This window comes from Hydractinia symbiolongicarpus, chromosome 9, assembly GCF_029227915.1.
Source record: "Hydractinia symbiolongicarpus strain clone_291-10 chromosome 9, HSymV2.1, whole genome shotgun sequence".
NCBI lineage: Eukaryota > Metazoa > Cnidaria > Hydrozoa > Anthoathecata > Hydractiniidae > Hydractinia > Hydractinia symbiolongicarpus.
This window is the reverse complement of record NC_079883.1, coordinates 19077383-19100587: the sequence shown is the minus strand read 5'-3', so window position 1 is coordinate 19100587 and position 23205 is coordinate 19077383. Positions and strand designations below refer to the sequence as shown.

The window sequence follows — 23205 nt, the reverse complement described above, 5'->3', positions numbered from 1 at the left end:
ACTTAGCCATTGTCAAAAAATGAAAAGATTTTGCACACCCTTTTCAAACTGTAGATTTACAAAGCTCGTGTTAAAGTTTCAAAGAGAGGCGAAAGAGGCGAAAATGCTATCAGAAGTTAAAGCTCTTGAGGTGGGACACTATATGGAGATCGGAGATTTTACTTTATGCGCCATCTTTGTTGTTATAACCATTACTCTTTCGCAAGCGCGTAAAACTAAAGCTATATTCGATAGAACTAATTAATTATTCATAAATTTTTATTTAAGGAGGAAATTTTTGAGGCTTAATATTTTTGGTGAAAGATAGATAGATAGATGAGCATTCTGCTCTTCCGCTCCACCTTCCAATCTACTATGTAATGCTGAAACACAATAATTTTTTTGTAATGGTTCACTTTGACAAGTACGCAAAAAGTACAGAAAAAAATAAAAAAATTCTGGATCAAGTGGAATGTCTTGACTAACCTAAACTAATTTTCTGAATTTTTACAATCCAAAAATAGACACAAACTTTTTCGAATCAAAAGTTTTTTCGGCAAGACTTTCTATGACTCTTCGGATTCACTCTCTCCTTTATTATTCAATGGTGAAACATAATAAACTCTTTGTAACGGTTCTTTTCAAAAATTTTATCAAAAGTAATCTGGAGCTATATTAAAAACTGAGAAGTGAGAATGACCTGTTTGAATTAATACTTTTTTTCCGGGCGGACATCATTATTTTATAACTCTTCTGAATCACCCTCTTCTCCGCTACCTAATACTGAAACAGAATACACTACTTGTGACGGTTCTCTTTAACAATCACGCAGAAAGTGGGAGAAACGGGAACAAACGAGGTAAGAATGCTATTTTTCAATTATTCTCAATAAAATTTAGACTTCCGCATCAAGCCAAGCGAAATTAGCTTATTTTTGCACTTTTTATATTATTACTCATTCCTACAAAAGCTTTTTATACTTAAAAAGATAGAATAAGATTTAACGCTCAGTTGCTTAACGTTTCAAATTTTAAACATACCCAGTTGCTCAACAGCAGCTTATTTTTTGACATAAAATTCAGCCGCATTCCTTAGCAACTCAGTTGCTTATATTTATATAAAAATAATTCTCTATATTTTGTTCATATAAAAAAGACCCACCTTTTAGTTTCAACATTCTCTTTCTGACCTTTGAACAGGACCGGATTGGACTCGACGTTTTTGGAAGGTTTTCATTTAACTTTTTAAGAAGCGTCCTATTATCAAGTCCGCTATCAATCAACTGAAGGTACTTGTCAGTACTAGGCAACTGGCCTGTGGCACTTGGTAGATATTTTTGTTAACATCTCCGCTGTGCCCAAAGTGATCGAATGCAAGCTGTTGTTCCGATTCCTGAAGACCCAGAGCGCCAATGAGTGAGGAAACTCTATGACGATTTAACGTTCCATTGATATGTCCAGGAAGATTTGCTTTCTTGCAACAAAGCATTAAAGCATGCCACCCAGAAACATGATTATCACTGCCATGTGTGGATGAAAAAACGTACTCGTTGCCTGGATCAACATCACATTGCTCCCTGATATCTTTGTCACATAGAAAATAAAGCAGATATCACGTCTGGTGGAATGAAGACAGGGACTTGACGGTCACCTTTTCCTTCTTGAAAAGTGATTCGGTTCCCAATATTAATTTCTTCTCGATACTGCGTTCTCGTTTCAGGTCTTAACCAAACACCATCAATTGCTTCTTTATACTTTAGACCCAAGAGCTCTTGCAGTTGTCGATAAATCACTACAGTATATCCGTTATTAACACGTAGCCTGCATAGTCCATTTTTAAGGACAAAAAGTTGTATCTTGCCCTGTGCCTAGGTATTGCCGATGGCCGCGATATCTTCAATCTTATACAGGACATTCATGATTTCAATTCTGGTAACCGTCTGATCAGGTCCTACTTTGCGTATTGTAAAATCGTTGTTGCTATATATATTCAATCATGTAGGTCGAATGCTAATAGCCTTGAGAGCGATCTTAGTATCCTGCCCTAGGTAGTCCTCAAAAATCGTAGGTTTGTCCATACAGCTGTCGCATCTTTCTTTAAAGAAAGAATGAATATTTATAGCTATAACCCACTGGTAAAGTATGCCCCTAATCATGGGCGTTATCTCGAGAGACTCAAGGGCTCGGACCTTACCAAGCAGGATATCGTTGTTGATGCCAAAGGCTCGTCATTTAAACTAAAATTCCCAGATATCTTCGTGGAGATGTTTTCCACAGTAATCCTCCGGTCAATACCTGGCAAAACCACCCCTTCGGCCTCTGGTCGACACAATTGAATTTTGCGGTATTTTGCGCTACATCGGCATGCGGCATTTCAATGCAGCACTTTAATTCTCCATTACCTCTGTTCGCGCTGTTTATCGATTCCATGTCTATTTCCAAATTCGAAAAATATTAGAGGATCTTGAGGTATCGTTGCCTGGCTCTTCCCGCTTCAAGATATTGAATAACCCATTCAATAATCAAAAGCTCCAGCAATTAGCACGTGAATTTGGTGTATCTTCAAATGAGCAAGAATGGAAAAATGAGAGTATTTTCAGTTCGTGGGAAGCCAAACGTAAAGATTTTCCTGGCGCGGGACCTAGTTATTTCGACGAGGGATCATGGAGCAGATGAGTAATCGAGAAATCGATCGGCTTAACCCGTATTGGCATTGAAAGGTTAACGCAAAGCGTAAGGTTCTACGCGTATTTGATTCTGGAGAGCCAAGCCAACGCCCGCTTTAATATAATCGGGAGTGAGGGCTCCGCGATTGATGCCCAACGACTATACTTGACGACATTCGAACAATTGGCGATTAGACCTACGTCGCTGGGTAGGGATATCAGTGAATTCGAGAATGTACTTAGATATGCGAGATCCAAGGTAGACTTCTCGGTAGCATACGGGGTTTACATGATCCCCTCAGATATGAACCTAAGGATCGGAAATGTCCAATGATACAACAACAAGATCCTGATCAGTCAGGACCATTTCAAGATTGGTATCAATCCTAATATTAACGCTCCGCATGCTGTTACCATACCAAGGAAGCAGGTACATTATATACCAAAGCTACATGATATACCCTTCCCTCCACCATCCTCCGAGGAAGCTGCTGTTCACGAGGAAACAAAGGCTCTCGTTATCACGCTAGGAGTAGGAGTCATTCTAGCATATATTTGGCTAAAAAAATAGATGTAAGCTAGTGGCTTACCAGAACGTTCCATACTTACTATTTCTTCCCAGCCTTATTCCTCCTATTACTCACATAAGTCACTACAATCCCTACGGCTCCTGCAATTGCTAAATACAGATGCCTCGCTACATACTCCACAATCTTGGCGGCTACACGAAAAAAGAACGATACGATGGTACCGATGATCCCTGGGAGGGCAGCTCCCGCTTTGCCAGCAAGGTACTTTGAAAATTTCCAATTGTCTCTCCAATTGTTTTTGAACGAAACCTTTGTTACCACCACTTCCTCCTGCACCTGTTGCTGCCCCACCACCCGTGAGCGCTAGGACCAGGGTTGATATCAGTAACCCCACGGCTGAGATGATACTCGCTATAGTCAAGCCTTGTTCTTGAAGAGAATCTTGAGCTTTTCAACCAAAGTTTTATCATCCCCTGCGATTTTTTATTAATGTGTCTTTAATGTGTAGCAGCTGGCTCTGAGTGTCGGTGATAATAAACCGTGCGCTTTTGCAGTAGCCTCTTTTTGATCACGTAGTTGTTCCAGGTCTTCCTTGGCGTTGGCTATATCCCTGTTCCAGATAGCTAGCTGTTCATCAGATGCCCCAGGTGTGGCTTTCTTGCTCTCGAGCTCTTTCACCTTGGCTTCTCTCTCGGGGATCTGAGAGTCGTAAAAGACCATCTTGCCTTTCAAGTGCTTGAGGTTACCATGTAACGTTTGAAGTTCGAGGTTTAACCCTCTTCTTTCACGCTCTGTGATATTCCCACCAAAGGAAGTATCTTCGATCAGGTTCTCCGTGTCATCGAGCACGTTCTCGAGTACCGGCAGCATCTCGATTTCACCAGGGTTATTCGCCACTGTATCAATATCATTCAGGAGTTTTTGAGCTCTCATTTTACTGTCTTTGTTGGGTGTAACATAGTCGGCAAAACCTAAGGCCTTCACACGCGTAGGTCCTAGGGCCGTCTCTATAGCTGTAATAGCTCTTAACTCACCTGTCGCAGTCGTAAGCGCTATCGCTATATATTCTTTACTCCCCAGCGTAACCGCCCTAAAAAAAGCTTTATACCCTCATCGACCCTAAAATAATGATAATTTTTATCGGTTGACAGCAATCCTAAATGCTCGGTAAGCTTAGCATAAAGATCGTCGACAGTTTCCTCTAAATTCTGTTCTCCAAGCCCAACATCTAATCGCCTACGCGCATCTTGTTGTCCTGGTGTTAGGCTGACATCAGGCGCGGGTCTAAGAATTTTGCTCTCACTGCTGAACTCCTCAGGCTCCTCTTGAATATCTTCCTCTGGCGTAAAATCTGGTTCGAATATTGGATTAATTGGCATTTATTTCAACCACCAGCCTACCTAAATAAATGAGTACTTTCGGAAGACTAAACCCTCATCAGGAAGTCAAGACTATGCTTGCTATGCTATGCTCGGTTAAAGTGAGTCATGTACCGTCCACGACTGGTCAGAATGAGGATCTCTATGTGGAAATACCAAACATGGGTCAAGACGATGTTATATTTCCTGGGAGTATCCGACTACTATTTGATATGGAATTGACCGGCACCAACACGAAAAGAACGATCGTTAGTAATATTGGGAAGGCCCTGGTGCGTGACCTACGTATTACTTTGAATGGGAATGAGGTCCAGCATATTGCAGATTATAATATATTCAGTGTTTACCGTGATCTATGGATATCAAAATTTAATAGGGAGAACAATCTGATTTTGGAGGGAATCAATCCAAATGACGGGACAATTCGCGCTTTACAGGTAAAAGCGTCTGACCATGTAGGAGCAAATGAGGAGCGTGCTATAGCCGCGGCGTACGGAAACACCTTTTGTATTCCGTTGGGGAAAATGTTCGAGTTGACGAGAGATCTCCCGTTTTATCAACATGGACTCCACGATAGGCTACAGTTCGTTCTACATTTCGCCTCTTATGGTGACGTTATCAAGGATGCCGGTACACCAGCCGCGGGCTCAAACGCAGCCAAAGCAGCTGACGCTACATACAAAATCTCTAACATTTCGCTCGAGTTTAAAAAATTAGTAAATGAGGATCTGGCGAGCGCTATGATGTCGCGAAACAGCCGCTTAGCCCTACCATACGAACGAGTATTGAGGAGTAAAGTGGTGACTATGAAGAAAAGTGATACATCATACAATCTCCAAGTAGATACCCCTGCTAAATCCTTGGTAGGTATATTACTACTATTCGTCGATCCTGGAGTATCCAAGGCTTATGCGGGTGTCAACGAGCGATTTTATAACCCCAAAATCGAGAGGGCCTCTATCACGGTGGAAGGTGAGCCCAATGAGCTGTATTCACATGCTATGCTCCCTCGAGATCATTTGCAGCAGATCGTTGAATTATTTGGATGCCATGATAGTGAAGTGACCATAGGTCAATTTTTCACCGAGCGCTATGCGCTATTCATTGATTTCAGGGCAACACCTGATCGGGCCCTTCACGGTTCTGGTAGGCCTTTACAGAGATTATCGGACGGAATCACGTTGCACATGACCAGGAAAGCGGATGGCAATGGAGATATTAGGTGCTACGTCTTCCAAGACGCGCAATTAAACATCCTGGATGGCAGATTTCACAGTGTAGAATACTAAGATAAACATGGGTACCTTAGCAGTAATGGCAGGAGGAGCGTTAATTAACGCTTTAGCATTCTCAGGCTCAAACTACTTATTCTCAAAATTGAGTTCGCATAGCGACGCAGAACGTTAAAGACACGATCTAGCGGTTGAAAAACTACAAGCTGCTCAAGCCCAATGGGTGCGCGATAGACAAGCAAAGATCAATTGGTATAACCAACAATGAGAGCTTAAGCGCCAAGCTGGCGAGAGTTTGAAAGAGTTAGACGAAGGCATGCAAGATTACTATATAGCTACGAATAAGAAGGCCCCGAAATTGTCAGACTACTATATACCTAGCAAACAGCAACAAGACGGGGAGCTGACGTTCATTCTCGGCTCAATAACCCTCCTCGGCTTCATAGCGTACAAATGGATGTAATGTATAATAACATGTATAATATGTATAATATACTTTACTTTTGACATGTATAATAAACATGTCAAAAGTAAAGCATATTGTTACAACCGATGAAGCTGAAAAGCTAACTCTGTCACGGTTTAGGGCACTGTGAATCCTGGTCATGATAAGGTCATGCATATACCCCGGGAAATCACATTCCTTACAACGACCCTTCTGTTTTTGATGCGGGCATTTGTTCCGCTCAGCTGAAGCCCTCCTATTATCGATGCATTTCATACATTGTTTTGTCCGTTTCCCATTACGCTTGTTGATCTTAAAATTATCAAAAGATAAAGACTTTTTGCATTCCTTGGTTTCCTCCATTTTGTTTTTTGTTACATTTTGTGAAGTAGTGCTTCACAAAACCTTTGGACATGGAAACCTCACTATTTACAGCGTCAGCGGGGAGGTGTGCACGTTATCCTCATGTACAACTCTCTTATCATAGAACACCGATAGCCCCAGCTTGTTTTGCTCATACGTGATCATCCCCCGGTTATGCACCCGGAAGCCTACATTTTTAGCGGTATCTAGCTCGCCTTTCAGTGCTCCCATGCACCTTGACCATGTTACTTCGTTCTGCCTTTGGGACATTCCTTTACAGGAGAATTTCGTGCCTTCCAACCCTTCGACGAAATAGCACTTGGCTGTCTGCGCAATCATCCTAGACCCGATAAATTCCTCCTTAAATAACCCTCCGGTGAGGCTCAAGTGTTTGTCGGTAATTCGGTGCGAACAACGTCATGTAGGTTATCTCCAGAGATTGCAAAATACGCGCTATCCATATCCATGTAAATATACTCAAAATCTCGGCGATCTACGTACTTATTCAGAAAATCATAATAGAACTCCAGCATGCGCAATTTAGCTAATTGATACACAAGGATTCCACATTGATACTCGCTATTTATGGAAACCCCTTGCTTCCCCCTTCTCACCTCGTACGCGTCTCCAATCTCTTTCAAATCCTCCAAATATGGGCTTCTGATTGCTGCATCTACTACCTTTTCATCCTGTGTAAAAGTAGTATTGTTATGTCTCGCCAAATCCTCTATCATCTTCCCGTAGAACGAGTTCCCTTTCAATTTTGCCGTATCGCCCGCAATACGTTTGTCAGGGTCTTTATCAGCCTGACGACGCGCATCCGCGATTTCTTCCAGGAACCATGCGAATGGTTTACCCCGTGAGTATTTAAGTATTTGATAGCAAGCTGTAATCTTTAACCCATGATTAATATACCATTTAAGCATGTCCGTACAAAGCAACTCAGAAGGGACTTCTATATCAACTTGGGCAAACCCGAATAGATCTCCGTTTATAATGCTCTCCATTAGAACATCTAATTCTCCAGCAGGGTCAGCCATTTTTATAAGCTTTTCTTTCCCACAAGGGAAGTCCTGCAGCAGGGTGCTTGGGTAGAGCAAGTTCGCATCATAGCCCAGTATAGTCTTGCACTTTTTCGGTTCGTTATAAATATGCAATCTGATACCCGTCACATTACTCTCATGGTACCTACAAAATACGATAGCTGGGCCACCTACCATGCCTGTTTGGAGGAGTTCATAGGCCTCGTTCTTTGTACATATTGTACAAGCGTTTTAAACCTGTCTACAATGCTCGAATCGGGCTTTGGTGTAACGAGCCTCACATTTATGCTTACAGTGATCACCCGGGGAATAAAGCTTTATATCTGGGTTCAACCGCAAGGATTTATTCAGTACATACCGCATCGAAACACCCGGGATGGTAACAGCATCTTTCAAAATATCAATCTCATCCTCGTGGTATGTATTGCGTGTTTTGTCGACGGCCTGGATAAATGGTATTACGTCCGCCATATTGTATTCGGCTAACCAATCAAGCATCGTGGCGCATTCTCTTTTAAAAAACTCATCCCTGAACGTCTGGTAATCTTCGGGTGATAGAGTATTTCTACCACTGAGTGTGCTATAAAACGCCTCATGATCGTCTGGGCCTACATGGTTCAACTTTTCGTTGCATGTTAGCCACTCGTATGGGAACACTAATTTTTTGAGATTGCAATCCAATAACTTGCATTATTTTTCATAACTAAGGACCGGGGCGAGGAAATTTTTTATATCGATGAAATTGAATTTTGATGTGGTTAGAAACATATAATCATTATCTTTTTTCCCCACTTTGATATTGGGGTCATCCGCAATTCGTTCGACAAAATACAGTTTTATAATGTTGATATCGTACTTGCCGCTATTGAAACCGATCACCGTCACTTGGTTAACCCATTCGTGCCAAGCATTTTGGGTTTGTTCCGGGAGCATATCGAAATCATTCGGCTTGGGGTACATCTTTTCAACTTCTTTAACAATCCGGACCTGTCTCTGCTCTATTTGCTCGAAGAATTTTTGCACAAGCACCTTTGGGTCTTCATTCATGATGAAGGTAGGATGTTCTTGTAGGCTATCGTGGATGGCTACGCTGACGGGTATATGCTCTGATATATATGTTAGATAGGACGTTTGCTGCTGGTTCAATGGTGCAAGGAGAGCCTCGAAATCAAAGACAATGAAGTGGGGATATGGTCGAAATGTTTTCTTGAATACCCTCTTAACCTTGGGAGGATTTTCACACTCCCATGCAGTGACAAGATTGTAGCCGAGTTTCCGAATGTGATCCTCTTTAAACTTGGTGAAATTAAAATTATTTTTATCCACGTTGGTTCTATTAGGCTGACATGGGCATCCATGCCATTTGCAGCTGTGGTATTCGTATACTGTTTTTGTCTGAGGATCAGACCCATCGATCTTGTATACAGCCTTACTACCCTCACGTATAACACGTTCTCCCCCATGCCACGAAGAGCATGATGTATATGCCTACCTGTTTGCTTTGACATGGCTTCCATCCATTGGCATGCCGCGTAACTGAAACCCTTATCGGGATAAAATACCTTTTCAGAGCTACTCTGCATGCGCTCAACCCTATCGCCTTTGCAAATGATCTTGGTCCTGATACCTTCGCATTCATTCTGTTTATGTCGTGTGAGATTTTCGGATCTGGTAAATCTTTGTGTACAAACCTCGCATTCCCAATGCTGCGTCAATACATCCATCTTCTTGATATAAAAACAATGACCCTGCAGCATACCAATATTGATCGTGTCTAAGTCTTTTTTGTATTGATTTTGGCCATAGACGAGACGCCATGGAGCCTTATTGTTGTTATCTTTTGGTTCAAATACCCTTATGTTAATCTTGAATCGTTTAGCAATACCCTCTAAATCCACTAGCCTTGTGGCACGTACCTCTTCCCTCTTTAATTTCGGTTCGTCATAGTATTCACGAGCTAATTTTAGGGCCGTTTTTGTGAGGAACTCTGTCCCTCTTTTTACATCCGCTCTCTCCCTTACAGCTAAGCATCTCCAAAAGCATAGATTGTCCGTTCTAGCATCTTCACCGTCCATGGCATAGATACATCTTTTTCCGCGCAACCAATCAGGTAGGGGTCCACATCCAAGTAGTGGTTCCCTCGTAGAAATTATTTTGATCTGAACGTGCTTGAATATTATTTTGCCTTAATATGCTCCTGGTGTCTCGATGGTTCTGTCGGGTGGCAAGTAGGCTTTCGTCCAAAATTCGGCATCTTCCAGATCCAGGCGCTTCATCTCGCATTCATCCATAAAAGCCTCGATTTCAGCCATGCTTGACATTGACTTTGAGCTCTTTGTCTTGTGGTAATTGGCCACATCGCCACCGCCTCTGTAAATCTCACAGCTAAAGCTGTATATTACCTTCACGCGCATATCCACGTGTGATGTTATTTTTCGCATAATGGTATCTGTCACTGGCTGTTTAAGGTTTTTGTTGAACCGCCATGTCTTGATGCGGTTCCCCTCTTATCATTTCCGCGTCATCATCAAAAATGTTCTGAATATCCTCGATTACCTCTGAGTTCGTGGCCGGCTTCGATTCTTTCTTGAACATGTGTTTGAAGTCCTCAATTCCTTGATATTCATCTTCGATGGTTACCCGTTGGATCTCATCGTGAAAAGTTAGTGTTCCTGAAAATTGATCCCTGGCTCCTTAGTTGCTTAGCGAGAGCTTCACGAGTTGCCGCTACTGGTGCCGACACGGTATTATAGTTTACTTATTGCATTTTTGAACCAACTCATGCTTTATTATATACAGATTTTCTTTTTAAACAGAAAATTTTGTTTGGTCAAGGATTGAATAATTTGGGAATTTCCCTTAACTCATATTCTGTATTATTATGATTTCACATATGCGTTGATGACGTCATATGATTTCGTTTTTTACTTGTTTTTGGGTGGAGGTGGTGGTGGAAATGGTGTAAGCGGGGTTTTTGGGGGTAAAGGTGTAGGAGGAATAAAAAACTGGTTATATTCACTCCCTACTACTACTTTTTTTCCTTCCACAAGATAGTGCGCTTCCAATATTTTAGCGGCTTGTTTTATAAGATTCTGTATTTAAACTTTGAGTCCACATTTTAAACCATCTTGTCCATTACAACGTTCGTCGATTGAGTATCTTAAATGACTTAAATTTCGTTTGTCAAAACATATCAAAACATTTTTTGGCATCAGCAAACGACTCCTTAAACTTTAGATACAATCTACTGAGCAAACGCATGGATAATCGAACGCGTTTTTCGGTTTCTTGTTTTTTCTCTGTTTTGCACTTCTGTCCGTTGAAAATACGGGCGCCGATAATCAATATGATAGAATCCCTTTTTGCCATATTAGATACTTCGTCGAGAATCATTTTGTTTATAACGGTCTTAAAGTCATCGCCCAAGTCCGTTGCCACCATAGATATTGCAGCGATGGCGGGAATCATCACTTGCCCACTGGTTTTACCACATTGAATTTGGTGCCTTGCTTTGTAGGCTTTACTGTAACCACCCTTACATTATATACAAATCACAAACTCAACATCTCCCTTCCTCTCTCTCATATATGTTGTTTTTTTCGTTTTTCATTTGTTTTCTGTTATACTTAAATATCCCCTCTTTGCGCATATTATCAAACGCTTTTAGTCTTTCTCTTCGGGGAAGCAAGTTTGCTTTTTTTTCAGCAGGTTCTTCTCTATGTTTAATTTTTATTTTTTGTAACGTCCCATCTACACAAAAAAGCAAGGCCTGTAGATCTTTTTTTAACTTTTTCTTTTTTTCTTTCCTTTCCGTACATCATTAGTAGGATTACTATTCCCAAATCCTTCTTTCGTTTCGGCGTTTTGCTCTGAAACGGTACCGTCATCCATGTCGCTTTCATCCGTATCAAAAACTTCACCCACACTATCTCCTAAAGCAATTCCAGTATCATTTATTATTGATACTTCGTTCACTGGTAAAAATTCAACCTCCTCATTCTCGCCTTTTATACCAGCACAAAGTTCCTGTAAAAAACAATAATTAATAGTTTTTAGAGAGCATTTCGCGTCAGTTAGTTAAAAAGTAGCCATAATAAGTGCGTCTTGTTAAGACTTCCTATTTATTACATACAGTTCTTTTAACAAGATGCGAACGCCGTATCTATGTACAATTTTGTTTTACATTTAAAACAACAAATATTTGGAAACGAAAGGAGATGTATAAAAATGCCTCGCTATGGGTGAATGCAATTGATTTAGTTTTCCCCTATTCTCAGACCCGCAAGGGTTAGAGTTAGCTTAAATTTTGATAGATGAATACTACAAAATTGTACACAACTGTTAAACAAAAGAAAATAAACGAAAGAAAATAAACACTTTGCCTAATACACCATATCACGGTTATGTAAGACCCAACAATTGTTGCGGCGTTTTTTTATAATGCGCTAAACAATGTTCGGGGCGAAGTGCTAAAAATCAATTCTTTTATATAAAAAAATTTTATCTGCAGAAATAAATTCCTGGAAAACTACTACATAAAAAAATTAGGTTTACTGTAAAATGAATTAGGCTGTTTTGGATAATGAATATTTATATATAGATGATAAATTACTTTAAAAAATTAAATTGTAAAGATTATCACAAAGGACCTCATTTTGATGTTATTTCTATTTAATAAGGCAGTTACTGTTATCAACTTTGTGCAATTATAAATAAGCTATGAAACTAACAGTTATCTTTTTTATGGCTTCTTCCAGTTTTACATCAGCAGCTACCTCTGTATCAAACTCATCGTCACTGAAATCTAAAAAATAATTAAAAAAAAAAATAATAAATCGTTATTTCTTACTAGGATTTCCACGGAACAAAAAAGTGTTGCTTTGGGCAATCGTTGTAAAACACGCAGAGCAGACAAAAGCAGACTTACCTTACCGGGTTTGAAATCTAAATCATTGACATCGTCATCTAATTGGTTTTCAATAGCGGGCTCGACAGCTATATAGTCCTTAAAGTCAAGGGGCTGAGAACAGTGATCACATTGATTATTTCCAAGTGACTAAATAGATTGGATTGTAAATTCATGTAAACTAATTTAGAATTTTTCCCTGAAGTGGATTTCCTGAAGGCCTTACTTGGGGTACTTAATTACTTCGGTAATTTAAAATACAGTCGACTCTAACTAGCGGACACCTTCTCTGCCATCATTTTGTCTGTCAATCGAGATGTCCACTTCTTTGACGATTCTTATTTTCAGCTTCCATTCGACAAGAAACGTACTTCTTACCCAAGAACTACTGGTCAATTAAGCTTAGTGGAGGGAGAAAAAAAAACGCATTTGCTTTTCTCCCTGTTTGACAGAACTAAGGTAACAATGTAAAACGGTAAACTATCCACTAACGAGAATGTTTAACAAATGGTGTCTGTTATTTAGAGAGTCTTCATTAAGGATTTGACCGGGACCTTCACTTCAACACTTTTTTACTTTAATGCAACGCGTCTGTTTTTTGAAGTCTAAAGAAAATGCGTCAAGGTCAAGGAAAGTCACGAATCTTTGGCATTAAGGTAATATCTCTCATTTTAAATAATGGCTCTTCCGGAATCACGGATTTATTCACAGCCGTTTTCTATTTAAGTAAGATAATGGCATGCTTTCAAGTACTAAATTTTATTAAGAAACTAATACTAATACGTAGTACATCACATCTAATATTGACAGTAAAATTACCGTTGGATTTTCCGTGCCACATACATCCTTCAATACATGATTTATAGTTTCAGAAACCACGTCAGCTACTTCTTTCTCCTACATGTAAACAGAGGATGTTGGAATATTGAATTGCATAACAAAACAAAACAGTAACCACTATATTAAAACTTCTAATGAAACCGTACTGATATTACAACTCGTTTCACAAAATTATAAGTTGCATTTTTATATATAAAAAAATGATATTTAACATGTGTTAAAATCATTATTTATTAAATCCATACCTTTTCATCGAAAAATGTGAAAATAAACCACTGACTTTAGTCTCTTCTTCGGTTTGTAATCTCCGATTACTGGGTTGTGAAATGTTATAAGCTTATATACTTAACATGCAGCAAAGAAAACTAAAAATTGAAAGATAAATAAAATAATAAATAAAACAATTTCGTTTTGCATTTTTTCATTTGAAAAATTGGAGTTAATGAAACTTAAGAAATTACTGGTTTATTAATTTCCACATTGAAATCAACCCCTAAATTAATGTGAGTAGTTAATTAGCAAACACTGCAACATAGAGAGTAAGGATTATTAGTATTTATGTTACATTATTTTAAATTAGGAATTTATAAAGGTCATGTCTTGATAGTTTCAAAACGAAGTTAAAAAAAAAGCACAAAAAAATTTCAGTGCGTATCATTAAAGTAAAAACGTCTTTACACAAAAGAGGCAACATCAAAATTCAAATGACAGGTTTTTTCAATTGTTCTGCCGCCTTAGGCCCTTATTTACTAGTAGAAAAATGGTAAAATATTTAAAATAAACAGCAATTACAAACCATTGATCTTTCTTATGTAAGTAAAAAATGAAGTTGCCACATTTTTCCTGAGCGTAATTTATTTCTCGGAGTTCTGCATCATGGTCACTGATAAGGTCCCCTGTAAAAACAAAATAGTCATTTCTTTTATAACAAACACAGGTTATATTAGGATAAAATATAAATTAATTGAATTTTTAAAAGCTGGTAGCTTAAAAATACCCATATTGCATGTGTTTATGAACATGATTCTATGTACTATATTTACCTGCATATTCACATAAAAACTCTCCTTTTCTTATGCATCTTGTTACAAAAGCACCATAACCTAAAAAATATTCCACATGTCAGAATTTAAACAAACAGTAGAATGCATTTTAATAACAAGATTTTCTTTATTGTATGTCATGCAATCGTGCAGTATTCTAGCTAAGTCTTTATTAGACTATAAAAATTTTATTTCTTTGTGCACAAATATAAATATGATTATTCCTATTGTTGTCCCCATAACAGCAAGATATATAAAATATATGCTGCCACAAACTGTTAATACTTTTTGGGGGAGTTTTGTGTATTTTTTTAAAACTACTGTTCTCAGCATACAATGTAATTTTGTTTGCAAAATTCACAATGTACAAATGCACTATTTCCATTATGTTTCCATTAATTTTGCTTGCAACTAATGTTTATTAGTTGCAAATTTGTTTCCTCAAATAATTTTTTTTGTGGTGCATTCATTTCCTTAATTATATTTTAGATTGCAAGGTGGATTTGAGCAACATATATTTTACATATATTATTTTTGTCAAATAAAATGCGTTTGTGTCTTTAATCATCTTAAGTTTATACTATAGAAATAGGAAGAGAAAAAAGAGCAATTTCTGGAGATACATTAATATGTTGTCGTGAATTTAAAAAGGTTTTTCACATTGATCAACGCTGGTAGATTTATCAATTCCACTTAAGCAGAAATATGATATAATAGGTTTTTTATGAAAAAACTTTCACAAATAGCTTTAGTTGCAACTGTTGTCAGCAAATAAAACATCACCTATAAAATTATTCTGAATTTACCAAACTTTGATGTTAAAACAATTGCATTGCACTTTTAAGTTTCAGGCAAATGACTTGGGAATTTGGTAGAAATAACTGATGTTATCTCCTACGTGGGCAACTAAGGACTATCTAGGACCACATTAAGAACAATTTCCTAAAGCAGCACTCATTTCGGAATGGACAGAAATGACGTAAACAAAAACATTTAAATCCCCATATCCCTTAAAATGTTTGTCAAAATCACATCATATACATTTCCATGTTTAGCATGTCAAGCTTTACACAATTTCTTTTGTATTTTGCTGATGCCAGCATAATTTTAAAACACTTATATCTCCTTATACGTTCGTCAAAAGCACACAATCCCATATACTTTCTTAATCAGCGATTTAAGATCTATAAATTAAAGACATAAAGTCAATGGGTAAGAAATTTATCATAACATATTTCACCATATGCACTGTTGACACCAGCAAAACTTCTAAAACAACCTATATTTTTTCAATTCATCTTCTGCATTAGTGCATCTTTCTACGGGCGTTAAAGACTAGTAAAATACATAAATAAAATCGGAGCGAATCAAACACTATTAAGAAACTACAAGGATAAAAGTTCATGAAGGTAACGTCTAATATGTAAGAAATATTTTTTTTAAACCTATTGATTCGTTTATCCACAACTTTTCCAAATGTGGTGGGTCTTTCCCATCTCTGCAATAGTTCTGGGTAATATTTTCTTCAGCTTCATGCCATTTATGTCCTCTAAGACTAAAATTCTAACATCTTTATAATATATGAGGGCAGTCAAGGACATAATAATAAACAGTACACCTAAAATTTAAATTATTTTTGTTTGTGCTTTCCCATTATAAAACGAATGACTCTGAGCTGTTTAGAAAATCCCCATTGATTACATAATGAATAATGGCAATATTTTTTGAAGTTTTAGTAACACATCTATCACCAAAAAAAAAAAAATTTCCTTTGGAAAGTTTAAAAATAAACTAAGATTTGAACTACAAGCATACTTTTAGCTTTACACTTGGAATAATAACTTAAAGATATTTTGTTCCTAAAGAATATTAAAATAATATATGATCAATTCTAATCTATATATTAATACGCCTTGTGTGTGTGTGCGCACGGTGAGGCCACGTCACACAAATCACAGGTCACTTTCTTACGACGTGGCGTTACGCTAAAATTTACCAAGTTAAAGAAAACGCAAATCAGGGGGTTACTATATAAATATTTAATTCTCTTTTCTTATTTTTTTTTTAAAAATAAAACTCTTTTTCCTTACTCTTTAAAACTAATTTTTATTTTAATTTCAAATGGTTTTATTTGTTTTTGTTGTTGTAAAAGCCCCGCTGGTCGTTTAAGATAGAATAATTAAATTTTACCCCCGGTTTACCATGTGCGCGCCGTATCTCACGGAAACAAAGTTAACTGAAAAATGAAAACCGAAGCGAAGAAAGTTGTCTCTTTTTCAAAGTAATCCTGAAAAAAGTTATTTCAAACAAGGTTTACTCATCACGAGGTTAGATTAAAGCTTATTTGTTTCTTCTATCTTTTTTGTGTTCTGGGACCGAAGTTGCTTTCTTTTAAAAAACTATCGAATTCGAATGATAATTCGAATCTAAGAAGTAAAGAACAAAACTGTTGTCATTGTAGAGCGACTGTTGATGTCGAGCGAGAATAAAAAAAGTTTATGTTGTTGTCAGAAATATTTGTTATAAAGAAGAAAAACGTACGACAATATAACGTCAAAAAGAGAACTGATTGGAAATGTATCAGACAATTGTAGCTAGCTATACATTTTCAATTTGTTTTCTTTGGGATGAAGCGAAGTTTAATAATCGAAGTGAAAAACTGATTGGTCTTTTATCCAGAGACGCTAGCTAACTGAGAAAGCAAAAGAAAGGCAGGTGTGTTGTTTAGTTTATCTGGTAAAGAGATAAGTTTAGGTGTGTAACGTTTTTTTTTAACCGTTTTAACTTTCAGAGCTCAGCTTTTCCTTTAGATTTTTAGTTCCTTGTTGAGTCTTAAATGCGTTTTCTTTTGACACAATTTTTATAAGAATCTAAAATGTAAAGCGACGTTTTTAAGCCGTTTACACGCTTCCAGCTAAACTTTCCCTTTAATATGAAGTTAAATATGTTTTGTATTTAGCCTGAACATATTTAACATTTTTTGTAAGAAAATACTCTAAACAATGGGTCAGAATATCCTAAGAATATGTCTAAGCTTGGTTGTTTCTTTTAATATAAAAATTTGTATGACTGAACCTTTTTCTCTCCAAAACAATGGGCAAGTACACCAGGGAAAGCTAAGAACATGAAGGCCGAAACGAAAAAAAAAACACTATTCTTATAAAATACAGCGTGTATATAATAGAGAAGAGTTTATATAAAATGTAGAAAGTATTTTTTCGTTGTTACTGTTTTTAACGCTACGAAGTGGTTGATGTCGTTATAATAAACCTTAATGTAAACAAAGTTAAATCAATGTTTACATTTGTTACGTTACCGTTTATAATAATATTCGATTCTTCAATTCGAAAACACTGCATTGTTATCATGCACTGCACGTTTGCGCATTTGGAAGGTTGCTATATGCAATAGACTAAATAGCTAATTTGGTATGATGCATTAGAATCTGTACGTTGTGGAAACTTTGCAATAACCTTATTTGTGTGACTTATCGATTTTTTCTAATGTCTGGTATACCATTTTCCCTTTTATATTTCGGGTATAGCAAAGCAAGTATATAGTTTTAACAGATTTGTTAGCCACCTTCGATTTTGTTAAACTTTTTGCTTTTTTATTTGTTGCTGGACATGCTTATATTTTTAAGCGTTCTGCTTCAGCGGGTACAAATATAACGCAGATTGTGAGCAACTTCAATCCCAGGGTTTTTTTCTCTTTTATTGTTATTTTTTTATTGCTGCACATATTTATATTTTTGGACGTTTTGTTCTGGTGGTTATAAACTAGAATAATACAAATTGTGACTTTTAAAGATTCATATTACTGTGTTGTATGTTTTTGTTTGGTATCCCTTACATCGGTTTAATGAGAGATTCAGTGGATTCCCCCACGGGTATTCAGCTAGTTGAACATGAATTTAGCAAAAAAAACATAAAGAGACTTTATATTTTGCAATTTTAAATCACAAACATCAATTTAAATATCAAAATTTTAATGCTAAAATATCAGTTTACATACTATATACTGACAGGTCTTATCTCCTAAAACATCATCGTTAGTTAGAAACAACAAAATTTCATTATCAAGATTTAAACTGTCTAAAATATCATTTCACATATTCTTAAATCTTAATAAGTCTTATTACGAAAATACCTTCCTTAAGTAGACAGTACGATATCTAAATATGAAATTTAAAAATGGCTAAAATATCATTTCACATATTCTTAAATGTTGATAAGTCTTTGTGCGAAAATACCATCCTTAAGTAGACAGTACAATATTGAAATATCAAAATTGAATTTGGTTAAAATGTGATTTCACATATTCTTAAATCTTAATAAGTCTTTGTGAGAAATAACTATCCTTAAGTAGACAGTACAAAATTTAAATATCAAAATTGAATTTGGTTAAAATGTCATTTCAAATATTCTTAAAGTTGAGATAAGTCTTATATGCAAAAATACCATCCTGAAGTAGACATCCTTAGTAGAGAGTACAGAAATTGAATATTAAAATTGAATTTGGCTAAAATATCATTTCACATATTCTTAAATGTTGATAAGTCGGATGTGCAAAAATACCATCCTAAAGTAGACAGTACAATATTGAAATATCAAAATTGAATTTAGTTAAAATGTCATTTCAAATATTATTACCATTGGCAAGTCTTATATGTGAAAAAACATCCTTAGGTAGACAGTACAATATTCACAATATTGAAATATCAAAATTGAATTTGGGTAAAATATCGTTTCACATAGTCTTAAATCTTAATAAGTTTTATTACGCAAATACCAACCTGAAGCAGATAGTACAAAATTTAAATATCAAAATTAAATTTGGTTAAAGTGTTATTTCACATATTCTGTTGGTAAATCTTATAGGCGAAAATACCATCCTTAAGTAATGGCTAAAATATCATTTCACATATTCTTAAATATATAGAATATCATCAGTGAACAAAAAGTTTCTCCTATAACCAGTGAAATTGGTAATGGTATATAGGTTCTAGACTTAAGCAATCAGGTCATAGCCAGTACGGGATCTTTCCTCGATTGGGTGACTGTCCCCCGATCAGGGTAAATCACCCGTTCAAGTGAGTGTGGAACCACCCAATTACCTGAATCAAGTGAGTATTTTTCTTGCTTAAAATTGCTTTTTTAAAGGGCAAGACGCTGGCCAAAAGTGCAATATAATTTTTGTTTACATTAAGTCATAAACTTATCTTGAGCCGTTTCACCGATTAAAAAAAATTCACCGTGGCGCAATGCTACTGATGATTTCTTGAGTTAGATTGACTTCATGGTGCATATTTTCAGTGTAGGTTGCACATGTCGAGGAAATTCATCTATATATATAAGCTTTAAACAATAGATGTTCCGACTTGCTGAGATTGGTGGGGCAATTACAACAACACTGGTAACAAAGGGGAAACCATTCTATCTGATCTAGCTATATAGCTACCACTCTTTTTGTAATAATAATAATAATAATAATAATAAATATTTAAAGTGGCTAGCCCAGAAAATCACAAAAACCTATAGTTAGTGGATTGTTTCCACTGGGGGCCACTAGAACAAAAAAGAAACAAAAAATGATAAACCTCAGACTGCCTCAGCTCAATCAAACATAGTAACATTTATAATCTGTGAAAATTGAAAAGAAAAAGAATAAAAAACAAAAATTAAAAAGTTAAAAAGTGATCTCCATTAGAATTTGCCAAATACATTCGAGATGGAAGTCTTAAACGAAAGCAGACTTCCATCACAGGTCACTTGGTCTGGAAGATTATTCCACACTTTTGCAGCTCTAAATGGGAAGGCTTTTTTGCCAAATTCCGTGTTGACCAAGGGAAGTGTGAACCTGTTTTTTGAAGCTCCTCTTGTTTGATGATTATGACAGTTTTTTGTCAAAAGGAATTTTGAGCGCATGTAATCAGGAGCAATGTGATTCATGGCTTTGAAAACTAATATGGCATCATTTTTGATGAGTAAATTATTCATTGAATATTCCCTCTCTTTCCCAAGAAAGGTACGGACACATTTTAATCGTTTTTCTAGTTTTCCCAATCTACCTTGGGTGGCACAAGCCCATGCCGAGGAGCAGTAGTGGAAATATGGCATGACAAGTGCATTAATTAAAAGGTTTTTTGTGTGAGGTGTTAAACAGGATGCAATGGTTCTAATTTTAGAATATTTAATTAGTATTTTTCTATTTATGTCATTAATGTGCTTTTCCCATTGCATTTTTTGATCAAATGTTACCCCAAGATATTTAACTTTTTCGCTCCTCTTCAAAGGAATACCCATATAGTTGATAGTTTTGTTCTCAACTTTTTTTAACTGGCTGTGGTTGCCGAAAAAGATTGTTTCAGTTTTGTCCGTATTAATAGTCATTTTGTTATTATTCAGCCAGAGGTCGACTTGCGAAAGTTCTAACTCGACCTGGGAGACAAGGGTATCCAAGTTTTTATGAGACGAAATAATTATTGTATCATCTGCATATAGATGGTGGTAGTTTGAATTGATGACAGATTTTAAGTCATCAATATACAAAAGAAAGAGCAGGGAAATACAAGAACTGTTAGAAAGTATCAAGTCTATAAGAGTGCTACTATTTTCAGTAACACGAGTTGGCTCCGTAATATGTTGTTTTAGGAAAAGAGTGGAAATTTCCTATATGTGGAGGTTATTTCATTTAGCAAGGATGCTCTCCATTGTATTAATAGCAACCTTAAGTACTTTAAAATATTAACACTGCCTGAATAAAATAAGTTCTCTCAAAACGGAACCGTACAATGTATAAAATATAAACAATCACACATAGAGCTAGCTAGTTATTGTTACAACACATCTTGTTCAAGTTTACTAGCAAGTTGATTAACGACCCTGTTTTCATTTTGTTTCGTTTTCATCATGTGACATGTGGAGCGCGAAAAAATTAAAGTATGCAACTTTATTAATGGTGTAAATCGAGCGCGAATGCTGTGTCGACCTAGAGAAGGAGTTCGCGCTGCGTGTCGACTCAACGTAATATAATACAAAATAAAAAAGCCTACTAAAAGACACCACACAACCAATAAATTGAACCGTTGTTATGATAATTTGTTAGTTTGGATTACAAGGAAGAAGTGGGAAGACATGTTGCGATGTAATTCAACAAAGCGATCGAATAATTAGAGCGTAAACGTTAAGTCGACAGCATTTCTGTCGACCTTACGAAACTGTCGACCTAAGGGCCTATTTCACATCACAATGTCGACGTAAGGTCGATCCATACTTATAAACTTAAGGTCGATCCATACTTATATCCATACTATATAGCTGCCAGACTTTAAATGGTTTTTATTCCCGCCCAAACCCGGTCAAAAATCGTCAATATTAAAATGTCCTACTTTGGGTTGTTTTTATTCCTGCCTAAAGTTAGTCAAAAATCGTCAATATGAAAATGCCCTGCTTTGGTTGTTTTTTTTTTCAGCGCAAAGTCGGTCAAAAATCGCCAATATTAAAATGCCCTACTTTGGGTAGTTGCTATTCCTGCTCAAAGTTAGTCAAAAATGGTCAATATTAAAAATGCCCTACTTTGGGTGTTTTTTTTCCTGCCCAAAGTCGATCAAAGATGGTCAATATTAAAATGACCGGGTGGTTTTTATTCCTACCCAAAGTCGATCAAAAATCGTCAATATTAAAATGCCCTACTTTGGGTGGTTGCTATTCCTGCCCAAAGTTAGTCAAAAATTGTCAATATTACAATGCCACCCTATCCGGGCATGCTTTTACTGAAATAGTTTAAAAAATATATTAGATAGAAATAGATTAAAAGTTTAAGTTTTGGTTAAATATGTGTTGATAAGAGCGAATTTTCGTTAAATTAAGGCCTAAAAAATAAAGTAGTTTAAGACGCAAGGAATGCAGTTTCAACTGATAAAAGAATGTGTTTTACTTTGCATAGTTTTGCCCTTCTTAGGTTATGATTTGAAATGCCCAATTTTGGGCAGCCGCCGTACTTTGGGTGGAACACAACAACGCAAGGACTGTATAGATGACTAAACCAAAAACTGCAAAAAAAGACTAAAAACGATTGAATAGCATAAAGTCTAGGCAATAGTGGAATTGAAAAACCGTAGTAGATGGGAGGGAGGCGGAGCATATTCGAGGAGAAGAACTGAAGAGAAATGGGATGGAAAAGCATGGCCTATATATAGGTTAAAATGCAAACCTAGTGGTCAGCAGTTCTAAGGGGTCGGTAGTAGGAGCTAACCAAAATAAATCAACTGCAGTGCTGCTACCAGGGGCGGATTTAGCTATGGTGTACTGGTGGAAATACACCAGCAAAGATTCAGCTCAAAAATTTAGGTGTATCTCTGTGAGCCCTTTGCTCTTTGATTTTTACGCCCATTATTAAAATGAACTAGAATAACGGCCGCCCAACGTCCATCGCCGCGTATAGAACTGATTTTGGGGGGCCGACCACCCCCCGCCGTTTGGGTTTTGTGGTCCTGTTTTTGTGTCAATTTAGCCGCATGTGGCTGTTTCATCCTGCGAAATTTTGGATATCCTAATCGGCACCGGCTTCACTATTTGCACCAGTTTAACTGGTTAATGAAGAATTTCATAGTGCAAACTCAGGTAGATTTAATAAATTTGAGGTTAGTAATTTATTCAATTAGAATTGCATAATTAGCGGATCTTAATGTATGCAATATTGCATTTCCGCAAAACATTGAACCCCAGGGGGCAACTTATCTTGTGGGTTTGTGAAAACATATGGAAAGCTAGTTTCCG

The 23205-nt window shown here is 36.7% G+C and overlaps 1 protein-coding gene across 4 annotated transcripts; it reads right to left on the bottom strand.

The window, feature by feature from the left end:
• Positions 1-7817: 7817 nt before the first annotated feature.
• LOC130658019 (uncharacterized) lies at positions 7818-22982 on the bottom strand. 4 transcript variants are annotated; one of them, XM_057461043.1, is made up of 9 exons: positions 22640-22982; positions 14426-14485; positions 14179-14278; positions 13628-13747; positions 13362-13439; positions 13035-13147; positions 12564-12692; positions 12367-12440; positions 7818-11662 (listed from the first exon to the last, which is right to left on the bottom strand). In XM_057461043.1, the coding sequence occupies exon 9, from the start codon at positions 9709-9711 to the stop codon at positions 8779-8781; it is 933 nt and encodes a 310-aa protein (XP_057317026.1). In that variant the 5' UTR covers positions 9712-11662; positions 12367-12440; positions 12564-12692; positions 13035-13147; positions 13362-13439; positions 13628-13747; positions 14179-14278; positions 14426-14485; positions 22640-22982; the 3' UTR covers positions 7818-8778. The 4 variants fall into 4 exon arrangements, with proteins under 4 accessions (XP_057317026.1, XP_057317024.1, XP_057317023.1 ...); XM_057461041.1 differs by lacking the exon at positions 22640-22982 and adding an exon at positions 15871-16330 and having other exon boundaries at positions 12769-13147; XM_057461040.1 differs by lacking the exon at positions 22640-22982 and adding an exon at positions 15871-16330.
• Between the last annotated feature and the right edge of the window lie 223 nt (positions 22983-23205).

Excerpts from the sequence above, each read along its gene's own strand:
- LOC130658019 (XM_057461043.1), bottom strand. The coding sequence starts at position 9,711 with ATGGACGGTGAAGATGCTAGAACGGACAATCTATGCTTTTGGAGATGC.